The sequence below is a fragment of the Temnothorax americanus genome, unplaced genomic scaffold, assembly GCF_048541705.1.
Source record: "Temnothorax americanus isolate GAGA-0224 unplaced genomic scaffold, ASM4854170v1 Scaffold58, whole genome shotgun sequence".
NCBI classification, from domain to species: domain Eukaryota; kingdom Metazoa; phylum Arthropoda; class Insecta; order Hymenoptera; family Formicidae; genus Temnothorax; species Temnothorax americanus.
The window spans coordinates 498404-511831 of record NW_027509730.1 but is presented as its reverse complement, the minus strand read 5'-3'; the positions used below and the strand labels follow the sequence as shown (position 1 = coordinate 511831).

Sequence of the window (13428 nt, the reverse complement as noted above, 5' to 3'; positions counted from 1 at the left end):
CGCGCGGAAACGTTCGGTGCGGTCACGGACGAAACCGCATATACGTGGCTACCCGTCGAGCCATTCCGCGTCTTCCTCGCGGTCTTGATCCCGCGGAAATAACGTCGCAAAGTCGAGGTACGTTTACCGCTCCGTCGCTTTCCGCGAAACCAACGGGTCTACATATTGGGTAGGTCTCTCTCCATGGTCCGCGCGTTGGATACTAGAGAGCGCCGAGCGCAAGCTGGCGAACAAACTTTGACTATTCTGCATCCCGTGGGATACACAACCGTGACGATCGTTTTAATCGCAAAACGTAACTCTCGTTGAGGAAAATCGAAAGACAACAGACAACAGACATGGAGGACAAGGTCAGTGGAAACGCGGCCGCCGACGCGGCGGAGAGCAATTCCGCTCCCGCGAAGAAGACCAGCAAGAGCAAGGCGAAGTCGCAGCAGAAGAAGGTCTCGTCGCGGCCACCGACCTCCGAGATGGTGACTGCGGCCATTAAGGAGCTCAAGGATCGCAAGGGCTCGTCCTTCCAGGCGATCAAGAAGTACATCGTGTCGACCTACAAGGTGGACGGCGAGAAAGTCGCGCCGTTCATCAAGCGTTACCTGAAGACCGCCGTGTCCGCCGGTGCCGTCGTGCAGACCAAGGGCAAGGGCGCCACCGGCTCGTTCAAGCTGTCGACCGACAAGCCGAAGGACAAAGCCAAGGGGAAGGCGCAACGCGCCTCGCTGGTTCACTCGGACACGTGGAAAGCGGGGACCAAGAAGGACACGCGGGAGAAGACCGCGATTACGCGGAAACCGGCGGCCGCTGCGAAGAAAACGACCGCCAAGAAGGCCCCGGAAAGCCCGAAGAAGGCAGCTCCCAAGACCACCGCTGCCAAAACCGCCGTGAAGAAGGGCAAAGCTGCCGCGGAGCCGAAGTCACCATCGAAGGCTAAGAAAGCCGTCAAGGCACCAGCGGCGAAGACCAAAACGCCCAAGCCGAAGAAAGCCACAGCGAAGACCGTGAAGGCCGCGGCGAAAAAATAATTGGCCTGCGAAGAATATACTCGCTACAGTCATAAATGGCCCTTTTCAGGGCCCAAATCATATTTTGACGAGGAACAAAAGTTGGAATGTCGCTATCAGTATTTTATTTTATCCCTGACCCTGTACTAAAATTTATTTTGAGATATTTATTTTTATTAACGAGTTTGTTATATAGTCAACTCAAAGATATTAAATATTGATGTCTATTTCTCCATCAATGTAAATTAACTTTCAACGTAAATCTCGGTTTATTTACTCTTTCTATCCTTTTCTAGTTTCTAAGAATTAGAAAAAGGTGCAATGTAATTTTTGCTAGGTTAAACCGAGATTAATAAAATTAATCTACATTGATAGAAATGGACATAAAAGCTTGTTAGAGTTTTTATATTGAGTAATATATGAGTGAGATTAACATTAAAGATAAGATAATGTGACGTACTTCTAGTTTCTAGTAAAAGAAATGATACGTTAAACAATTCATCGTTCTCGCTCGTAACTTGCTAAATACGTAAAATGTGCGAAATAAATTACTAAGTAATTTTATTTATTATATAAATATTATTTTCTTCCCACATATGAATGTGTCACATCAGATTAAATTTATTTTAATGTATAATATAGATTTACTATTCGAACACATTGCAGTTTGAGAGTAGATGCATAACGTGTTAAGAATTACTTGCATTATATTCTTATAATGTTAATTTAACATTGATAATTTTTATACAGGATGTCTAGTAAATTCTAATTTAATCAGCGAAGAATCAAATAGGTCTTACATTTTATTTCATTACTCAAAATTATTTTGTTCGGAAAGTACGCATTCTTAAATAAATTAACAATTTGTTTTACTTTAAAAATTTTTATTATTATTATCTATATATATACTCTTATTAATTTTTTATTTAGAGAGAAGTTATAAATATATCTCTGTAATACATAAAGAAAATTGTGCTTCTGCGTTCTTATTCCATTTAGTTACTGAATTGGGGAAAATTGATTATGCAATCAATTAGAGAAATTATTATTTAAGATCCGGGCTGGGTCTTAAATAGCAATTTCTCTAATTAATTGTACAATTAGATCGGTTCTGTTTCATTTATTATTGTCCACTTACATTATTTTCACACTCGTTCGAAAGATTATTCTCTTTAACCTCAAAATCATGACTATAGTCTATAACTGCGTTCCGATATTTACTGCCAGTACTAAAAATCTACTGTATGCGACGTAAACTATAGATTTTCAGTACTGGAAGTGAATATCGGAATGCAGCCTTATAAGGCATACATTATTTATGATACAATTAAGTTCTGTTGGCGGAGAAACAAGCTGGCATATATACGCTACGTTTACGCGAGCGTTACTTCTGTAGTAACTTACGATAATTTACGCTGCGTAAACGGGTAAATTATCGTAAGTTACTACAGAAGTAACGCTCGCGTAAACGTAGTAATTATCGTCCCATATTGTCTAAAAGCGACGATGATCTTTTTGGCGAACATTTACTTCTGGTACGCGTTCTACACCTCTTTCCAATTCTGCATGATTTCTTCAAGTTCTCAGCCAAGTCCTGCCCATTATCGCGTTTTCTCAAGTACATTGTACGGAATTGCTCTCGTCTAAGATGTTCCGATGATTCTCGTTCACGTATCTGACGATGAATCCTTCTCATCCAAATAGTTTTTTTTTTTTTTTTATTATTATTATTGAAAACACAAATAGTAACGAACCGAAATACGATAGAGATTAATAGAAAACAAAGGATTATACAAACTCTTCTGCCTACCACACGTACTCTGCGTATTTATACGTACTATGTATTTAGGCGTTTCAAAACCAATTGTTCGCATTTTATTAGTACCCTGTAAGGACTCATACACAGTGAGAGGAATAAGAAACAAGGAATTAAACGTAGAAATAATTCAGAGTCGCATCTTTTTTCAAGACACAGCTTCTCTCTTTTTTTCAATACACGAAATTAAACATAAGAGAGAATATCGTGTCTTGAAAAGAGAGAAGCTGTGTCTTGAAAAAAGATACGACTACTTTGTGGGCCATTTTACAATACGTCGCAAACGATGGCAACTGCTACCTAGAATTAAAAAATGTTATTTCCATGTTGCGCTTGTCAATTGTGGTTGTCAAAAAAGAGTTGGCGAACTTTTTTACTTTTTTCACGACAGCCAGTTCGACAGTGGCCAGTTAGCTTAACTAGTAGTTAACTCTCACTCTCCGTCTCTATCTAACCTTTGAGTTAAAAAGAGACAGAGAGTGAAAGTTAACTACTAGTTAAGCTAACTGGCCACTGTTGAACTGGGCCTTATAACTGGCAATCGGCAATCAGAAATAACACTTTTCAACTAGCAGTTGCCATCGTTTGCGACGTATTGTAGAACCAGCCAAGGAATCCTTACTCAAGGAAGGACTATGAATACGGCTATAATTCCTTGCTCCTTATTTCTCTTATTGTGCATGAGCCCTAACTCTTTAACAACGGTTTAGTTAGGGCTATGAGACACGATACAAAAGTACAGGCAATAGGAACAGGCAGAGCGTAGAAATCAGAAATCATGTATAAATACAGAATAAACAGTGACACAGGCAATATAGACACAGTTTCCGTTCACATTGGAATTTCCAATTTGGAAAATCTGTGCCTATTGCCTGTTGCCAACCAATCATAGCATTCGAATTTTTAAGGTTGTTAATTAACGAATTTTTCTTATTCCCTGTACTTTATATATTGTGTCATAACCTTTACGTTGTCATTGCGCAGGCATACCATATGGTAAAAAAAGCTGCGCAGTGCGCAACGACAATATAATAATAAGGATATTGTCATTAGAGTTACAGAATAGAGTTATTGGGCAATGTAATGTCACGTATCAATAAGCCTGTTCTTTTTAGCTGAACTTGCAGGGTTCATCGTTTTTCTTTTTCTCTCCAACATGAAAAGAAAAAGAGGAAAGACAAACCGTGCAAGAAGTTCAGCTAAAAACGAACAGGGCTAAAGTGTTGAGGCGTATTCAGACAAACTTGCGTAGTTGCATAACCATATGCATAAAATAAATCACCGAATTACATTTCTATTATAAAAACGCATAAAATTTAATTGGATAATTTTTTTCACGCATGGTTATGCAGCTATGTAAGCTTGTCTGGATAATGCCTTATTGCCTTATGCTCGTTAACATTTAAGCTGTGGTCCACTTAACATTACAAATGCTTCGAAGCATTCTTCTTTTTTTCAATGAAGAACACTTCAAAGCATTTGTAGCATCAAATGAACTGCAGCCTAGTTGTCGAATGTACTAACGTGAACATGAAACTTAGGTGCGTCGAATAGATTAGATACAAGCCTTTTAAAACTGTACACACACGTGAATGTGAATTTCGATGATTTGTAGGATAAATACTTATGGGTTATTGGATTTGGGTTGAGAAGCAACATTTGACTTTTTATGAGTCTACTACCTAGTTACCTACATATAGTTTATTAACTTGAGCATAACAGCCAGAAAGTGGACTTGGTAGTTACCTACATAAAAATAAATTGAAGATCAAAACAAAAGCAAGATGTCAAAACAAGTTTTTTTCTTAAACGTTTTAATTGATTAGCAGCAAAATATCTCGTCAAGAACAAGATTTTAGATGTCAAAAATTGATTTTTATTATTAGTAACGAAATCTTATTTATTTTTGTACATTATAATTTCCGAATTTATCTATGCTTAGTAGAAAAAATTCCAACGTATGAAAAATTGTTGGCCCTGAAAAGGGCCGTTGGTTTTGATTTTTGACGAGTCGTGGGATCGCATTAACCGCCGAAACCGTATAGGGTCCTTCCCTGTCGTTTCAAGGCGTAGACGACGTCCATGGCGGTTACGGTCTTCCTCTTGGCGTGTTCGGTGTAAGTAACAGCGTCACGAATGACGTTTTCCAGGAAGACTTTCAAAACACCTCTGGTCTCCTCGTATATCAAACCAGAAATACGCTTGACACCGCCACGTCTGGCCAATCGGCGAATGGCTGGCTTGGTGATACCTTGGATGTTATCGCGCAAGACCTTCCTATGGCGCTTTGCTCCTCCCTTTCCCAATCCCTTTCCTCCTTTACCACGACCAGTCATCTTGAATCACTCGTAGTACGATTAGTACGATGCGAACTCCGTGAATACTCAGCGGAAAATGCTGTCGACTGCCTGGCTGGCCCCCCTTATATAGCTACACCGGCAGACCTCCGCGGTAGCTATCCCCTCCACTGCGCCAACAGCCAATCAACGGCGCCGCCGCAGCACAATGGCTAGTTGCAGTTTTAGAGGTGATATAGAGAAGAAGAAAAGTGGAACTTTCTTTCTTCTGCTACTCCAATATCAAAAATTTTTTCTTGTATTAAGAATTATTATTTGATATATGCAGGTTTGGCAGGTTTGGCTGGTCCTGGATGCTGCAGAAATTTACATCGAATCTAAATAAAAAAATGCTTTCTTCGAATCATTTTGCTGCTATGATTGAATTTAACATTTACATGTCTGTATTGTTTATTAAAATGTACAATAGATTTATAATGTTGAAGAGTAATATCTTTATAATGTCAATAACGTGACTTAAATGTATCGAATTAAGTCGTTTATCTAATAATAGCGTTTTCGATTTGTTGACTCGATTCGACTTGAGTTAGAGTGAAAGTTCGGAAAAATTATAATAAAACATGACAATATGCCACAATAATTCTGAAAATTTTTGATGAAGGTAAAAAAATGCTTTCTGCCATGATGGTTTAAAGTCATCGAGTTTTTCAAACCGGACCTCCGATTCCGATCTGACCCGAGTCGGGTCAAGTCAACAAATCGAAAACGGTATAAATTCTTACGTCAATGATGTTCTATTTATATTTAACATATATAGGCTGCCTTTCGATATATTCACTACCAGGGTTGAAAATTTTTTTTATGTTACTATAGATTTTTAGTACTGACAGTGAATATCAGAACGCAGCCATGGTTCTACGAATTGTATGAATAAAATTTTAAAATTCTTACATGCATAATGTCCTAGCCCATGCGTGTTACATATATATATTACAAATAAACGTTTTTTAATACATGCATTCACATGCATTCGAAACAAATCGTTAAAACTAGTCTCTTGTTGGATTGAAGAATAAGAATACTCTATAATTTTCAAACTATTTATAATTTGCCATAACCTATAGCAATAAGTTATAAAATACAATTCAATTTAAAGCCGAACAGAAACTACATCCGAATATATATTTAGAAAATAAGACAAAAACTTGTCCTTAGAAATATGCGTAAAAGTATAACATAAAAGTGTTACAAATAGATGAATATATGTATATGTATCTTCGGCGGTGTAATGTATCAAAAGCAAGTCGTATAGGATGTTCTGAAAAACATCATATATCATTTTTTTAAGAAGAGCTGATGATTGATTACTGGAATCATCGCGAAATTTATTGTATATTAACTAGACGGAGTCCATATTCTTTTTTGGCGTTTTAATACGACATCCATGGGTCCGTTCCGTTTCCCGCATATGCGCGCATTTATCTATAGCATACGTAACGTTTACTATAGACAATGCGCGCATCATGCGTGAAACGGAACGGACCCCATGTTTACTATACAATATATTCTGTTAACGCACGTACATTATGATTATGAATGATGTTCCAAAGGAAAGATCGTAGGCGTCGTAATTGGTATCATGTTTCCTTGTAGATTAAGCCGGAAATTCGTTCGCCATCAACGCCTTCAACAAATTAATGAACAGTTTTGTTTAATGATATTCTAGATCATGCAAAACCTTTCCCGATTCTTTGTTTCTTTTGTCCTGATCGACCATTCTGAATATCGATTAAGACTTCATTATTATACTTTTCAGTATATTTTAGACACAAGACATATTTTACAGACATTTTTAAGACGTCTTGGTTGCGTTCCAAAATTCACTCTGGGTAACTAAAATCTATAGTTTACGTCACGTACACTGTAGCATTTTAGTTAACTAGAGTGAGTTTTGGAACATGACCCTTATGTCCCCATTTTAGATATGCGTGCTGCCTGGGTAATAATTACTTCTTTCAAGATTATATATGCTTCGGATATTTTTTTATTTTAGTTTTGAGTGTAAAGCCTGTTCTGCTACTTTTACTTCTTCTTCGTACATCGGAGTCGGAGGCCGCTTGTCGGATTTTAACCCTAAGGCCCGGTCTACAATGGATGTCGGGTCGGAGTCGTAAGAAATTGACCAATCACAGTTCATTATTCTTCGACCGGAAGAAGAATAATAGATTGTGATTGGTCAATTTCTTACGATTCCGACTTACGACATCCATTGTAGACCGGGCCTAATCCCTCCAATCATGCACTTTCGTGTCCCACGTGTTTCTAACGGTCGTTCGTTCTGGAAAACCAACGGCCGTGAAATAATCCCCCCCATCCCTAAAAAAGTTATAGTAGGGAACATTAGGTAGAAATTTCAAAGCCCTAGCTCATTTACTCTCGAAATAGCAAACAGTAAAAATCGCGTTGGGACACGAAAGTGCATAGTTGGAGGATTACGTCAGTGTTGTGTGTAGGTAAGTGAGAATTTTTTCTTTTCGATAAAAATGTATTTTTGTGTACAATTTAAGCGTATTTAAAATATTTTTGTTGTTAGAAAAAAATTTGACATTCCACAGAGGACTATTATGGCTCAGAGACGGAAGAGGTGAAGAGCCGCACGATTATAAAAAAAATTTATATTTTTTACGTAAAGAATATCTGTCACATTTTAAATTCATCTTTTCTTATTCATAAATTCTTTATCTAGCATTCTTAAAGTCCTTAAAGTCCTTCTGTACCATTTAAAAATTGCCAAATTTGCGGCGACGAAATTAAGTATTCCTATTTAATTAATAATTACCTCATATTTTTTGTTTCTCATTCGCACTACTTTTAGCTTTAATTTGCGCGTCGAAACATAAAATTTTGTCAATTTGTTGATGAGTTATGATTTTTTAAATAAAACAAGTCGTAACGTGAGTTTTTCAACATATAATTGTTGGAAAAAAATATTTAAATAAATGATTTCCAAATTTTCTTTACATTGACTTTTAGTCGAGAAGGTATAAAGATAATATTATAATAATTTTTGGGGAATTTTTCAAAGCTATTGAAAAACGCGTGGGACTCGAAAGTGCATGGTTGGAGAATTATAATAAGTGGCGGAAAAAATGTTGGAGGGATTAGGGTTAATAATACGACAGCCATTTTACAATTGAGCGGCATACATTGAGCATAAATAATAATGGATAATGCACCATTAATACTTTATTCCAACTTATTATTAACTTAAACTTATTGTTAAATTATACACACGAAAATAAAATACAAAACAAAGATAAGCTCTTGTCGTTAGTTATAAAGGCCGAAGCACAGACTTTTACGGCTGCGGTCCATTTGACGCTACAAATGCTTCGAACCATTCCTCTTCTCGATTCTTTCAATGAAGAAAGAAGGAGAAGAAGAACGCTCCAAAACATTTCTAGCATCAAGTGGACCGCAGCCTACATAGCGCATAATGCCCGATCTACAATAGCTGTAGTAAGCTGTAGTAAGACTCAAGATGTAAGAAATTGACCAATCACAGTCGATTATTCTCCTCACATTCGCCTGTAATTGGTCAATTTCTTACAGCTTGAGGCTTACTACAGCTATTGTAGATCGGGCATAATGCATAAGAAAATAGGTTGGTTTATTTCCTCATATAGGCCATAGCATAAAACCAATGGACCAATGAGCATGTAGTCAAAAGCCTTGACTAAACTTTATGCTAAATGTTCATTGGTCCAGATGACAGTTTTATGCTACGCATATACGGTTGTATCATTTTGTGTGAAATGGCCTTGCCGTAAAGATAGGAGTCATCTTTTGTTGCGATACCGACATTCGTATTGTGCAAATATTAATTGTTTTTAGATCTTCCATCGCGATAACGCACCCTGTTATAACGCACTAACAGAAGTTTTCAGCAGAGGAAAACATTCCTGTCTTTCCACCCCTGGACCTAGTTCCGTGTGATTTTTTTGTCTTTCTCAAAGTAAAAGATCCGTTAAAGAGTCACCGGATTCTCGATCAGATCTAAAAGGCGACACATACGCTGAACACATTGACAGATACGGATTTTTAGGACTGCTTCTAAAGAATGGCAAAATCGCTGGGAACGTTGTATATACGTTCCCAGACAGCACGCATGTCTAAAAGACGTCATAAAAATTATTCGTTATATTTTACCGTTAAATTCACTACAAACTTGAGCCAACTTGGCAACCAATTAAATATCATCGGTAACGATATGAAAATTTTTTTAATATACAAGACATTTTACAAACAACGTGATAAAAATTACCAAGCAGATTAATAACTTTTGAAAAGTTATTGAAATTTTATTACATATTTTAGTAAAATTAATCAAACATTTTATATTTCATTGTAATAGATCTTAATATTTTTTATTACGGTAGATATTAATCAGTATATAACTCGCATAAAATTTTTAGGGTAAATTTTAAGAGAAAATTCTCTCTGTGTGTGTGTGTGTGTGTGTGTATATATTTTAATTTCTAACTGTATCTTCTTAACATTTGTTTTCTTTGAGATTACGAAATTAAATGCTTTTAAAAAAGATTATTTCCGCCAGCATATTTGCTGACGAATCAGCGAGCGTGGAGGGAGTGTGATAAATAGGAGATAAGAAATATTATTAAACTGTGTACGCTCTCTGTTTGCAGACAGTGCTTATTAGTCAGTCACTAAAGAAGCGCTCCCCTTTTCGTACTTCGCGTACTTGAAGTATCTCGCATTTCGTCTAAGGTTTCAATAGATCGGCACAATGTACGACGTACAGAATAAGACTATAATGATCACTGGAGCAGCTAGTGGACTAGGCTACAAGTACGCCGAAATACTGCTTCACAATGGTGCAAAAAGCGTCGCCGTGGTCGACTTGCCGAGGTCGAACGGCCAGAATGCGGCGGCTACGTTGGAGAACGAATTTGGGAAGGGCCGCGTCGTCTTCTTCGCTTGCGACGTGACAAAGGCTGACGATCTGAGGAAGACATTCGAGAAGATCGTCGACGCGTTCAAAGGGCTTGATATTCTTATCAACAACGCTGGTATGTTGAACGATAAATACTGGGAGCAGACAATCGATCTCAATGTCAAGGCGCTAATCAGCGGCTCCATGTTGGCGTTCGACTATATGGGGAAGCATAAAGGCGGCAAAGGCGGCGTGATCGTGAACATCGCGTCTGTAGTTGGCTTGTACCCGGCTTACTTTCTGCCGATGTATTCCGCATCGAAATACGCCGTTCTGGGATTCAGCCAAGCTCTGGCGAGCATGCACGATAAAACTGGAGTGCGAATCGTTGTTATGTGCCCGGGCGTTACGATGACCGACTTGGTCACAAATATCGACGATAAAATGCATGATTCCGTCAAGGCTGTGATAGGTAGCGCCGATGACGATTTGGCGGAATATCCGACCCAGACTACCGACCATGTCGCGTTTGCGATGCTGGATCTCATTCGGAAGGGTAAAAACGGAACGGTTTGGGTTAGCGAAGGTGCTCAACCGCCATACGCCGTGGACTTCACCCATTACTCCAAGCGTTCTCTGCCCGTATAAAGTTTGATACTTAAATACTTGATGACTCGCTTTGCTGTTTCACTTTGTTTAAATTTACACGATGGCTATCAAATTAATTATGTGTATGAAATTATATCAAACTTAAAATAAATAATGACATTATGACCGAATTTATGATATTCACGATAATTAATATTAATAAAATATCTTTTCACTTCTTATCCTGAAATTTAGGCTTAAGGATTCTACATAAAATTATCAATATTATCATTGACAATGCAGGTAAAGTTCTAGAAATAAAAACATATTTCAAGAGATTAAAGAAATACTTTCAAAATATATTAATGTTTAGCAATCAATTAAATCGTTTTGAATAAGACATAAAATAATTTTAGTAATCTTCTTTAATTCACTTCCTCTTTTAACAATTGCTTTGTGGTGATATTTTATAATTTTTCCTCTCAATTACGAAACATTTTAAATTCATTAAAGTTTGCAAGTCGAAAAACGCACTTGAAAAATAAGATTTATGCCTAAAGATAACTTTACGCTCTCAAAATGCAAGTAATGAAAATTATATTTTAATTTACATAAAATATATTATACGAGTTTAGTTATCTCAGAAGTTCTGTTCATTCTTTTTGCAACAGTAATGCGTTCTCATATCAACGTAAATATAAAAAGAAAAAATAACTAATTGTTAAAAAATTCTTAAATATAATTTACAGCAAGTATTTGATATTTCAGTGTGTGCAATTTCAAGATTCAAACAAATAGTATGCTACATGCATGTTTATAAATGACAAATTTTATTTTGTACAACCTTAGTGTGTATAAGAATTTTATATTTTTCACATTTATATTCATAATTTTTAGCATTATATAGCAGTGTTACAAATAAAAAAATTAAATAAATATATTACGAAGATATATTTTTAATATACTAGTTTATGTCAATTAATTATAGATGCATGATTAAATAAAGGTAGTATATAAAATAGTAGAGTATATAAAAACTGTATTGCAAATGGGATATTCATCGTGTATGAAAAAATTGGTGGCCCTAAAAAGGGCCGTTTGTGATTGCCGTGTCGTAGTTAAGCCTTCTTCTCGGTTTTCTTGGGCAGCAAGACCGCTTGAATATTTGGCAGTACGCCACCCTGAGCGATGGTAACGCCTGAGAGCAGCTTGTTCAACTCCTCGTCATTGCGAATGGCCAGTTGTAAGTGCCTGGGGATGATTCTGGTCTTTTTGTTGTCGCGAGCGGCGTTACCCGCCAACTCCAACACTTCCGCAGCTAAGTACTCCATCACGGCTGCCAGGTAGACCGGGGCGCCGGCGCCGACACGCTCGGCGTAATTTCCCTTTCGCAGAAGTCTATGAATACGACCGACGGGGAATTGCAGTCCAGCACGATTGGAGCGGGACTTTGACTTTCCCTTAGCCTTTCCACCTTTGCCACGGCCAGACATGGTTGCGATCAGTGAACTCGGAAACTCTGCAGAACGTAGTTAAGCGCTTGTTGACAGCTTGACTCGTTGTGTGCTTCCCTGGCATCGCGCTGGGGTATTTATACCGTATCGCGACGGCTGCGCGCGACCAATGGGGAGCCGCGCGCGTAACGATTGGCTGCGGGCTGCGGCGCGCCTCGCGATTGGTGCGGCGCCACCGTCGTCCCACTGTACATAAAGACCGCGTCGGGTCAAGATTCGTCACTTTTCGAAGTTCCGTCTCAGCGATCGTTTGTACGGCTCTTTACGAAATCCTGAAGCATTATGCCACCTAAGGCGAGCGGCAAAGCTGTGAAGAAGGCCGGTAAGGCCCAGAAGAATATCAGCAAGACCGACAAGAAGAAGAAGCGCAAGAGGAAGGAGAGCTACGCTATTTACATCTACAAAGTACTGAAGCAAGTACACCCGGACACCGGAATCTCCAGCAAGGCTATGAGCATAATGAATAGCTTTGTCAACGATGTCTTCGAGCGCATCGCCGCCGAGGCGTCGCGTTTGGCTCACTACAACAAACGCTCGACGATCACTTCCCGGGAGATCCAGACCGCTGTCCGGCTCTTGCTGCCTGGAGAACTGGCCAAGCACGCCGTGAGTGAAGGCACCAAGGCTGTCACCAAGTACACCAGCTCCAAGTGAAGTGTTCCTCTTCAGATCAACGGCCCTTATCAGGGCCACAAATTTATTCATACGATTGGCATTCTCACGGTTCCAATATTTTTCGAATATAACAATTTACGTATATACCTATTATAAGATTCTTAATTTTGTATCGTGGAAGTCTTTTCTTTTCGCGTTACATTGGAGAAAAAAAGAGAAAAGAGAGAGATGAACTGTGCAAAAAGTCGAGCTAAAAAGAACAGGCTATAACGGTCATCTTGTTTGTAATTCTATACATTATTTAATTTTCGCGTATCGAACTCGTCAACGTAGACTCATGTGTAAACTAATTTAAAAATATAATAAAAATACAATTTAGGGACAATTGTGGTAAAAGTTGTACCTAGTCTGGGGAACTCCCATTCCTTTTTGTTAAGAAGACCATTAAAATTTTTGTAATGACAGGGAATTGTGTGGGTAAGTTTCAATTTTGAAAATTCTATAACAATATCTTTATTTTTAAATTCTTATATTATAACGCGTCGAAATTTCTTGGGCCGGATAGATAGAACTTCACGAGAGGCAAATCCATTGGCTGTAGGTCGTTAGCCTAGCCGCTTTGGAAAAGAAAAAATGATTTAAA

At 38.1% G+C, this 13428-nt stretch overlaps 5 protein-coding genes across 5 annotated transcripts; 3 read left to right on the top strand and 2 right to left on the bottom strand.

Moving 5' to 3' along the window:
* Positions 1–235: 235 nt before the first annotated feature.
* LOC143904781 (histone H1-like) lies at positions 236–1113 on the top strand. Its single transcript, XM_077419705.1, has one exon. The coding sequence runs from the start codon at positions 339–341 to the stop codon at positions 1020–1022; it is 684 nt and encodes a 227-aa protein (XP_077275831.1). The 5' UTR covers positions 236–338; the 3' UTR covers positions 1023–1113.
* Positions 1114–4698: 3585 nt separating this feature from the next.
* LOC143904784 (histone H4) lies at positions 4699–5200 on the bottom strand. The gene has a single exon (XM_077419709.1). It carries the CDS (start codon positions 5151–5153, stop codon positions 4842–4844), a length of 312 nt encoding a protein of 103 aa, XP_077275835.1. The 5' UTR covers positions 5154–5200; the 3' UTR covers positions 4699–4841.
* Positions 5201–9820: 4620 nt separating this feature from the next.
* LOC143904780 (15-hydroxyprostaglandin dehydrogenase [NAD(+)]-like) lies at positions 9821–10847 on the top strand. The gene has a single exon (XM_077419704.1). The coding sequence runs from the start codon at positions 9922–9924 to the stop codon at positions 10714–10716; it is 795 nt and encodes a 264-aa protein (XP_077275830.1). The 5' UTR covers positions 9821–9921; the 3' UTR covers positions 10717–10847.
* Positions 10848–11739: 892 nt separating this feature from the next.
* Positions 11740–12275, bottom strand: LOC143904782 (histone H2A-like). Its single transcript, XM_077419706.1, has one exon. The coding sequence runs from the start codon at positions 12147–12149 to the stop codon at positions 11775–11777; it is 375 nt and encodes a 124-aa protein (XP_077275832.1). The 5' UTR covers positions 12150–12275; the 3' UTR covers positions 11740–11774.
* Positions 12276–12371: 96 nt separating this feature from the next.
* LOC143904783 (histone H2B) lies at positions 12372–12857 on the top strand. Its single transcript, XM_077419708.1, has one exon. The coding sequence runs from the start codon at positions 12453–12455 to the stop codon at positions 12822–12824; it is 372 nt and encodes a 123-aa protein (XP_077275834.1). The 5' UTR covers positions 12372–12452; the 3' UTR covers positions 12825–12857.
* Positions 12858–13428: the final 571 nt, after the last annotated feature.